The 10,874-nt window shown below is 48.0% G+C and overlaps 1 protein-coding gene across 4 annotated transcripts in view; it reads left to right on the top strand.

Moving 5' to 3' along the window:
- LOC134024047 (mannosyl-oligosaccharide 1,2-alpha-mannosidase IC) overlaps nucleotides 1-10,874 on the top strand; it is a 140,354-nt gene that overhangs the window by 39,388 nt on the left and 90,092 nt on the right. For all 4 annotated transcript variants that reach the window (XM_062466433.1, XM_062466434.1, XM_062466436.1 and 1 more), the window contains exon 2: nucleotides 9,219-9,315. In XM_062466433.1, coding sequence (XP_062322417.1) covers nucleotides 9,219-9,315 — 97 coding nt within the window. The remainder of the gene's footprint in view (nucleotides 1-9,218; nucleotides 9,316-10,874) is intronic.

Raw genomic sequence — 10,874 nt, 5'->3', positions numbered from 1 at the left:
TTGCTGTTGCAGTACGAGTTCACTTCCTGTTGCAGTATGATGTCACGTCCTGTTGCCATACAAGTTCTTGTGTGTGTGAGAGAGAGAGCCAGAGAGAGAGCCAGAGAGAGAGCCAGAGAAGATCCACACAGAGGGTCATAGGGTTTGAGGTTAGAGGGTTAGAGGTCAGAGGTCACTCGGCAGCAACGATGCTTTCAGATTTGAGAAGAATGAATGTTTTCCTTTTATAGAGCGCAGCTCTCTCTACAATACCTTGATTTAGGAAAAGCAATTAGCCCTGTTCTGTTTTCCCATTCTCTAACACACATAAGAACGCACACTCAATCACTCACTCACTCAGCAACACACACACGCCGGCGTACAGAGCTTGCAGACACACACACACACACACACACACACACAGGCTTACAGAGCATGCAGACACACACACACAGGCGTACAGAGCATGCAGACACACACACACAGGCGTACAGAGCATGCAGACACACACAGTAACGTTCTCCACTTGCACTTCTCACTGTTAAAATGTCTGTACCTGCTTCCTAACTACTCACACCTGGAATCCCTGTGGTCCTTTTGAAGTATGTGTGTGTGTGTGTGTTAGTATACAGTATGTGAGTGTGTGTGTGTGTTAGTATACAGTATGTGAGTGTGTGTTAGTATACAGTATGTGAGTGTGTGTGTGTTAGTATACAATATGTATGTGTGTGTGTGTGTGTGTTAGTATACAGTATGTGTGTGTGTGTGTGTTAGTATACAGTATGTGTGTGTGTGTGTGTGTGTGTGTTAGTATAAAGTATGTGAGTGTGTGTGTGTTAGTATACAGTATGTGTGTGTGTGTTAGTATACAGTATGTGTGTGTGTGTGTTAGTATACAGTATGTGAGTGTGTGTGTTAGTATACAGTATGTGAGTGTGTGGATTCAGCTCTGTAGATTCAGCTCTAATAAGCAGCCCCACCTCTTGTCATTATCCCCTACACACACTCTCCCCAGGGGAGCCCCCCCCCCGCCCTCCCCAGACAGACCCTCTCTCAAATTGACAATTTTCTAGCTCACAAATTAATTTCAACTCTCCATGCGTGTCTTTTTCTCCACTTTGCAATCCCCTCCCATCCCCTCCCCTCCTCTCCTCTCTACTCTCTCCTCCCCTCCCCTCCCATCCTCTCTCCCCTCCTCTCTCCCCTCCCCTCCTCTCTCTCCCCTCCCATCCCCTCCTATCTCCCCTCCCCTCCTCTCTCCCCTCCCATCCCCTCCTCTCTCCCCTCCCATCCCCTCCTCTCTCTCCCATCCCCTCCCCTCTTCTCTCTCCCCTCCCATCCCCTCCTCCCCTCCCCTCCTCTCCCCTCCCCTCAGGTGTGTGTGCGTCTACACACATACCTGTAGACACACACACACCTGTAGACACACACATACACACACACAGACACACACACACATATTTAGGCACACATGAACACACACATCTGTAGATACACACATTAACACACCTGTGGACACACGTGCACACCTACACACAAAATTCACACAGGGAGTTGGACCGTCCTTTGTTCTGTGATTCATGTTTCATTATCAGCCTGTTCTTATATATGTTTCACAGACAGGAACACAACACACCAGGAGAGAGAGGGAAGGAGGGAGGGAGGGGGGGAGAGACGGGTAATGAGAGAGAGAGACAGGGGAAGGAGAGAGAGACAGGGGAAGGAGAGAGAGACAGGGGAAGGAGAGAGAGAGACAGGGGAAGGAGAGAGAGAGACAGGGGAAGGAGAGAGAGAGACAGGGGAAGGAGAGAGAAAGACAGGGGAAGGAGAGAGAGAGACAGGGGAAGGAGAGAGACAGGGGAAGGAGAGAGAGACAGGGGAATGAGAGAGAGACAGGGGAATGAGAGAGAGACAGGGGAAGGAGAGAGAGAGATGGGGAAGGAGAAGAGAGAAACAGGGGGAAGGAGAGAGAGAGAAGGGGGGAAGGAGAGAGAGAGACGGGGGAAGGAGAGAGAGAGACGGGGAAGGAGAGAGAGAGACAGGGGGAAGGAGAGAGAGAGACGGGGGAAGGAGAGAGAGAGACGGGGAAGGAGAGAGACAGGGGAAGGAGAGAGAGAGACAGGGGGAAGGAGAGAGAGAGACAGGGGAAGGAGAGAGAGGGGGTAAAGAGTTGGAGGCAGGCTTTTAAAATAACAGAATTTCAAATTTAATGCAAGAATATTGTATTCGTAATGTTTTCAGTTTAAGGCAATGCGTGTCAACACAGAGAAAATCAATGATGTTTCAAGCCTACAATTACTGTGCATTTCTTCATGGTGTGTGGGGCGTAGAGGAGACGACAGTCTGGAGAGGTTCTCAGTTGTCTTGGTTGCCAGTCTTCGACAGCAGCAGAGATGTGCAGAGTCGAGGCCTGCCTTCACAGAGCATCACTAGACGAGCCCAAACACAGCAGCAACACAGTCTAGGGGTGTGGGGAGGGGGATCAGTGTGTTTGGGGAGGGGGGATTAGTATGTGTGTGGAGGGGGGGGGGGGGAGTAAGGAAAGGCGTTTTTGTCGAGTCAGGGGAGGGGAGGGGGTGCAGAGCAGGGGAGCTGATGTCGTGTTTTCCGGGCCAGCGGTCCAGTGGTCCAGGTGATGACACAGCATCTCGTTAACACATGTCTGCCCCGCCACCACGCACCTGGGATTTATTACCCATGATCCTCTCGGGCTCTCAGATCACTGCTCATGGCACAAACACAACAATCACTTTGGAGGGAGGGAGGAGGGAGGAGGGGGGAGAGAAGAGGAGGAGGGAGGAGGACCTCACATAGGGTCCTGTTAGCCCTTACCTGCTATCAATCACCTCACATAGGGTCCTGTTAGCCCCTGGAAGTGTTTCAGCTGTCGCTGGGGTTCCAGAACACTTGTCCAGCACAGTCCAGGGGTCTGTTCATAAGGACCTGAAAGGCCTTCATATCAGTCTACCAGTTAATTGATTAAACATCAAAGTGTCAGGGACTCACGCTGGGGGGTTAAGAGGGCAGATTTGAACTCATTAGACCAAGAGAATGCTACGGCAGCCAGCCAGGTCTTCAGGCTTCAGATCAGCAAGCTATCTCCACCATTTCTTCTGTGGTGGAGGTTAGGCTTGTCTTCTTCTGTGGTGGAGGTTAGGCTTGTCTTCTTCTGTGGTGGAGGTTAGGCTTGTCTTCTTCTGTGGTGGAAGTTAGGCTTGTCTTCTTCTGTGGTGGATAAGACGTGATTCACCTTGGAAAGTGCACAACAAACACACACACAAGCCCACCCCTCCCTCAACGCTTAATGAGTGGGTGTAGGCTCTGTGGGAATTTTTGTTTACACAAATAATTTATTACAAAGGTGTCTAATGTTGTCCCCACAGACTTGACTCTACAGAAGTGTTGAGCAGGGCTTCTGTCTGAGATGTGTTTGAACACTTTAAACTGGAGACTTTGGGATTCACAGTCAGGAAGACTAATTTCATCTTGTCTGTGTTGCAGAAGCAAGTTCCAGAATTACAGGGAATATTTAACATTTGCATTTCACAGATGAACGTTGGGCTTTCCCCAGATAATGTTCATCCCTCATCCATCTCAGTCCAGTCTGTCTGCCACAAACACACAAACAAACACATACACACACAGACATACACACTCAGGTACACGTACAGACACATACACACATACGCATGCACACTCACACAATTACACACACTCACACAATCACACACACACATTCACACACTCACACACACAGTATCTCTCTCTCACACACTCTCTCTCTGTCTCTCTCTCTCTCTCACTCACTCACTCACTCACTCACACACGCACTCACTCACACACGCACTCTCTCTCACAGACATACACACACTCTCTCTCTCTCACACGGCCACATACGCACTTGCCCTCTCCTGCCGGTCAGCATCCAGACAATCAGACGAATGATCACCGCCGAGCTCTGTGATGTCACTGCGCTCAGCGGGCTCTGTGATTGGCTCGCTGCCCCTGACCTCGCAGAGCATAGATGTCAAGTTGTATCCTCCCTGATCGATGGCGGCTTCATTGGAACCCCTGGCAGCAGTATTGATCCCTGCTGGGCCTGGTGGAGGGGCTGGCTGGCTGGCTGGCTGGCAGGCAGGCAGGCTGGCTGACTGGCTGGCTGACTGGCTGGCAGGCTGAGACTGGTTGACTGACTGGCGGGCATGCTGACGCTGGCTGGCTGGCATGGCTGGCTGGGGCTGACTGTCTGACTGACTGTCTGACTGTCTGACTGTCAGGCGGTCTGGCTCCCCTCCAGACACAGACCAGGCTGCTGCCGCCACATCGACCAGTGTTGTCTGTGTGTTGGCCCTGGAGGGTGGGGGGGAGGTTTTTGAGGGGCGTGTGTGGAGGAGGGGTTGTGTGTGTGTGTGTGTGTGGGGGGTTTAGTGATGATGTGTTGCTTCTGTAACGATCCTGGGACTCGTTGACCCCTGGTCTCTCCGCCCCTCGATCACCACGGCAGGGATATAACAACCGCAGGGTGAGGTTCTGTACTGTGTCTGCCGTGCGGGGTCCTGGTCCTGGAGATTGTAGCGGGGTTGAGAGGGGAAAATGGAGGAGAGAGAGATACAGGCCTCAAGAGACAATAGTGGACAGTCTATGCTATGGGAGGCTAATCCTAACGAGAGTTAGGTTAAATCATTTGCAAACTAAAATCAAACGTAACAAATTAAATCACAACATGCCAATGTTCACAAGTAAGAAATATAGCAAATCGCAGTTACTTTGGTCGGTTTGAAGAACCGTCCAACGAACATAAAACAACGGAATCTCTCGTCAAATTTCCGGGCAATTCAGTGAAGTTTGCAAGTTGATAGGAATCGGTTAGAAATGACGCGTTCACTTCAGTTTAACTCCTACAAACAAGCGGGGCTGATTGTACGTTGGGGGGTTTTATACTCCCAAAGGAAAGAGGGGGTCACAATTAAACAACGTTCTAAGTAGATGAGAAAAGCATACATTATAACAAATCAACTACTGTCATTGAAATAGTGTAAGCCATATAGTCCTTTGGGAATGTTCTTCCCAAAGGACTGAAAAAAAGTGAGTTTTTCCTTAAAATCCTTTGTCTCCATACTGTAAGGCCATTTTGGTCTACCTTCTGACCCCATGCTGGGCCGGAAGCTTTGAAGCTCCTGCTGATAAGGGGGAAAACCTTTTCCTCTACGGAGGTAGGAGAAAGGTGTGAATGGTACCGTGGTTGGTCTGTTGGCTCTGCTACAACATGTACCTCAGATAACCAAGACATGGACCTCAGATAACCAGGATATGTACCTCAGATAACCAGGACATGTATCTCAGATAACCACGACATGGACCTCAGATAACCAGGACATGGACCTCAGAGAACCAGGACATGTATCTCAGATAACCACGACATGGACCTCAGATAACCAGGACATGGACCTCAGAGAACCAGGACATGGACCTCAGAGAACCAGGACATGTATCTCAGATAACCAGGATATGGACCTCAGATAACCAAGACATGGACCTCAGATAACCAAGACATGGACCTCAGATAACCACGACATGGACCTCAGATAACCAGGACATGGACCTCAGATAACCACGACATGGACCTCAGATAACCAGGACATGGACCTCAGAGAACTAGGACATGTATCTCAGAGAACCAGGACATGTATCTCAGATAACCAGGACATGGACCTCAGATAACCAGGACATGGACCTCAGATTACCAAGACATGGACCTCAGATAACCAAGACACAGCTTTCTTTTCCTGACAGAACTACGGAGTGGGAGAAGAGTAGCTTTCGATCATTTTCAAATCAAGAAAACTTTTAAACCCTTGCAAAATAAGAAAGGTCTTTTTTTCTCTCGGAAGAAGGAGATGATGGGTCAGAAGTATGGTGTCAACACTAGCTTTTTTTATTCCTTTGGTCTAAAGAATGAGTGTCTTGCAAGCGAGATTTCATCATCAATACCTGTGGATCCCTGGATGCTGTCCCAGCATCAGTCTTCACATCCTCTGGAAGTGCTCCTGCCATCATCGTTAGCGTTAATCACTACCAGGTGATAAAGCATCCTTTGAAATGCTGTTCGTTAATATTAGCCGTCCCAGTTTGAAAACTTGTCCAGCTACTAAATATTCTAGCTGGACCACACTCCTACTCCATCCAGGAAGGGTACAGGAACAAATCAAATTGTATTTGTATAGCCCTATTTACATCAATGTCATTGAGAGGTTGGGAAGGGAGAGGGAGAGGAAGAGAGGAGATATCAAATCAAATTTATTTGTATAGCCCTTTTTACACGCAAGCATGTCACAGAGGGCTTCACAGACGCCCACGCCAGATATCTCCTCGTCCTACCAGGTTGGATGGATCCTTCTGTTGCATTATTAGAGATGAGATGCTATTACCTCCCTGACAGCGAGAAGTACCTTACCACTGGCTGTCAGTCCTGTCAGCTGATTAACATAATATTCATTTAGCACACACTTCTTTAAAGAGAAGCACATAGAAAGTACAGCAGAGGATCAGAAGTCCGTACAGACACAGTGTAAATTAACATCTCAGCTACCAGGCACAGTGTAAAGTAACATCTCAGCTACCAGATACAGTGTAAAGTAACATCTCAGCTACCAGGCACAGTGTAAATTAACATCTCAGCTACCAGACACAGTGTAAATTAACATCTCAGCTACCAGGCACAGTGTAAAGTAACATCTCAGCTACCAGATACAGTGTAAAGTAACATCTCAGCTACCAGGCACAGTGTAAATTAACATCTCAGCTACCAGACACAGTGTAAAGTAACATCTCAGCTACCAGGCACAGTGTAAATTAACATCTCAGCTACCAGACACAGTGTAAAGTAACATCTCAGCTACCAGACACAGTGTAAATTAACATCTCAGCTACCAGGCACTGTGTAAAGTAACATCTCAGCTACCAGGCACAGTGTAAAGTAACATCTCAGCTACCAGGCACAGTGTAAAGTAACATCTCAGCTACCAGACACAGTGTAAAGTAACATCTCAGCTACCAGGCACAGTGTAAAGTAACATCTCAGCTACCAGACACAGTGTAAAGTAACATCTCAGCTACCAGGCACAGTGTAAAGTAACATCTCAGCTACCAGGCACAGTGTAAAGTAACATCTCAGCTACCAGACACAGTGTAAAGTAACATCTCAGCTACCAGGCACAGTGTAAAGTAACATCTCAGCTACCAGACACAGTGTAAAGTAACATCTCAGCTACCAGGCACAGTGTAAAGTAACATCTCAGCTACCAGACACAGTGTACAGTAACGTCTCAGCTACCAGGCACAGTGTAAAGTAACATCTCAGCTACCAGACAGTGTAAAGTAACATATCAGCTACCAGACACAGTGTAAAGTAACATATCAGCTACCAGACACAGTGTAAAGTAACATTTCAGCTACCAGACACAGTGTAAAGTAACATCTCAGCTACCAGGCACAGTGTAAAGTAACATCTCAGCTACCAGGCACAGTGTAAAGTAACATCTCAGCTACCAGACACAGTGTAAAGTAACATCTCAGCTACCAGACACAGTGTAAAGCAACATATCAGCTACCAGACACAGTGTAAAGTAACATCTCAGCTACCAGACACAGTGTAAAGTAACATCTCAGCTACCAGGCACAGTGTAAAGTAACATCTCAGCTACCAGGCACAGTGTAAAGTAACATCTCAGCTACCAGACACAGTGTAAAGTAACATCTCAGCTACCAGGCACAGTGTAAAGTAACATCTCAGCTACCAGACACAGTGTAAAGTAACATCTCAGCTACCAGGCACAGTGTAAAGTAACATCTCAGCTACCAGGCACAGTGTAAAGTAACATCTCAGCTACCAGACACAGTGTAAAGTAACATCTCAGCTACCAGGCACAGTGTAAAGTAACATCTCAGCTACCAGACACAGTGTAAAGTAACATCTCAGCTACCAGGCCCAGTGTAAAGTAACATCTCAGCTACCAGACACAGTGTACAGTAACGTCTCAGCTACCAGACACAGTGTACAGTAACGTCTCAGCTACCAGGCACAGTGTAAAGTAACATCTCAGCTACCAGACACAGTGTAAAGTAACATATCAGCTACCAGACACAGTGTAAAGTAACATATCAGCTACCAGACACAGTGTAAAGTAACATTTCAGCTACCAGACACAGTGTAAAGTAACCACATCTCAGCTACCAGATACAGTGTAAAGTAACATATCAGCTACCAGACACAGTGTAAAGTAACGTCTCAGCTACCAGGCACAGTATAAAGTAACATCTCAGCTACCAGACACAGTGTAAAGCAACATATCAGCTACCAGACACAGTGTAATGTAACATCTCAGCTACCAGACACAGTGTAAAGTAACATTTCAGCTACCAGACACAGTGTAAAGTAACATTTCAGCTACCAGACACAGTGTAAAGTAACATCTCAGCTACCAGACACAGTGTAAAGTAACCACATCTCAGCTACCAGATACAGTGTAAAGTAACATTTCAGCTACCAGACACAGTGTAAAGTAACATCTCAGCTACCAGACACAGTGTAAAGTAACCACATCTCAGCTACCAGACAGAGTGTAAAGTAACATATCAGCTACCAGACACAGTGTACAGTAACATCTCAGCTACCAGACACAGTGTACAGTAACATTTCAGCTACCAGGCACAGTGTAAAGTAACATCTCAGCTACCAGGCACAGTGTAAAGTAACATCTCAGCTACCAGACACAGTGTAAAGTAACATCTCAGCTACCAGGCACAGTGTAAAGTAACATCTCAGCTACCAGACACAGTGTAAAGTAACATATCAGCTACCAGACACAGTGTAAAGTAACATCTCAGCTACCAGACACAGTGTACAGTAACATCTCAGCTACCAGACACAGTGTAAAGTAACATCTCAGCTACCAGACAGTGTAAAGTAACCACATCTCAGCTACCAGACACAGTGTAAAGTAACATCTCAGCTACCAGACAGTGTAAAGTAACATCTCAGCTACCAGACAGTGTAAAGTAACCACATCTCAGCTACCACATTCCTTACAAAACATCAGAGCTGAAACAGACATGTCAAAAAAAATAATAATTGTTTATTCAGCTGTTGGTAAAACAAGAGGGGTCCTTGTTGCTGTCGGGAACCAGGTTGTTATGGGTACCAGATGGGTAACCTCTGTCTGTGTCCTGTGTGTTTCCAGATGATGAAGTTTGCGTGGGACAACTACAAGCAGTACGCCTGGGGGAAGAACGAGCTCCGCCCACTGACCAGGAACGGACACATCGGGAACATGTTTGGTGAGTCAGTTAGGAACACTCCTAACCTTTAACCTGGAGATGGACGGAACACCTCACGCATTCTAAAAGCTTATGAAGATTCTGTGCTGTAGTTCTACAAACTTCAGAGGCTTCTTCAGAAAGGCTTTGTAATGTGAATGGCTGATTTCCGTCACATTTCTCATTGGTTTGGGTTTAGATCAATAAAAGTAATTTGTGAGTTTGAGAGCAAGTGGCAGTGAGAAAGGAGAGCAGGTTTCTTGAGTGTGAGTGTGAGTGTGAGTGTGAGTGTGATCTCCATTGTGTCTCTGCTCATTCCATCAACTATTTGCCTCAGCTAGTGTAACCTATCAACCAGGTCTGCTTCCTCCTCCTGTCCCTATCAACCAGGTCTGCTTCCTCTTCCTGTCCCTATCAACCAGGTCTGCTTCCTCTTCCTGTCCCTATCAACCAGGTCCGCTTCCTCTTCCTGTCCCTATCAACCAGGTCTGCTTCCTCCTCCTGTCCCTATCAACCAGGTCTGCTTCCTCTTCCTGTCCCTATCAACCAGGTCTGCTTCCTCTTCCTGTCCCTATCAACCAGGTCCGCTTCCTCTTCCTGTCCCTATCAACCAGGTCCGCTTCCTCCTCCTGTCCCTATCAACCAGGTCCGCTTCCTCTTCCTGTCCCTATCAACCAGGTCCGCTTCCTCTTCCTGTCCCTATCAACCAGGTCCGCTTCCTCTTCCTGTCCCTATCAACCAGGTCTGCTTCCTCTTCCTGTCCCTATCAACCAGGTCTGCTTCCTCTTCCTGTCCCTATCAACCAGGTCCGCTTCCTCTTCCTGTCCCTATCAACCAGGTCCGCTTCCTCCTCCTGTCCCTATCAACCAGGTCCGCTTCCTCTTCCTGTCCCTATCAACCAGGTCCGCTTCCTCTTCCTGTCCCTATCAACCAGGTCCGCTTCCTCTTCCTGTCCCTATCAACCAGGTCCGCTTCCTCTTCCTGTCCCTATCAACCAGGTCCGCTTCCTCCTCCTGTCCCTATCAACCAGGTCTGCTTCCTCTTCCTGTCCCTATCAACCAGGTCCGCTTCCTCTTCCTGTCCCTATCAACCAGGTCCGCTTCCTCTTCCTGTCCCTATCAACCAGGTCCGCTTCCTCTTCCTGTCCCTATCAACCAGGTCCGCTTCCTCCTCCTGTCCCTATCAACCAGGTCCGCTTCCTCTTCCTGTCCCTATCAACCAGGTCCGCTTCCTCTTCCTGTCCCTATCAACCAGGTCCGCTTCCTCTTCCTGTCCCTATCAACCAGGTCCGCTTCCTCCTCCTGTCCCTATCAACCAGGTCCGCTTCCTCTTCCTGTCCCTATCAACCAGGTCCGCTTCCTCTTCCTGTCCCTATCAACCAGGTCCGCTTCCTCCTCCTGTCCCTATCAACCAGGTCTGCTTCCTCCTGCCCATAGCAACCTGTTTTAGCTAGCATTTGATGGTTCCTTAGCGACCTGGTCTGGTTCCCTAGCAACCTATTCTGGTTCCCTAGCGACCTGGTGTGGCCAGTGTTGGTCTGGCTCTCTGACTGGGGAGGGGTAAACCCTGAAGAAGCTCCT

Source organism: Osmerus eperlanus, chromosome 7, assembly GCF_963692335.1.
Source record: "Osmerus eperlanus chromosome 7, fOsmEpe2.1, whole genome shotgun sequence".
Taxonomy (NCBI): Eukaryota; Metazoa; Chordata; class Actinopteri; order Osmeriformes; family Osmeridae; genus Osmerus; species Osmerus eperlanus.
Note: the sequence above shows the minus strand (reverse complement) of the source record. Positions and strands in the feature narration are given on the sequence as shown.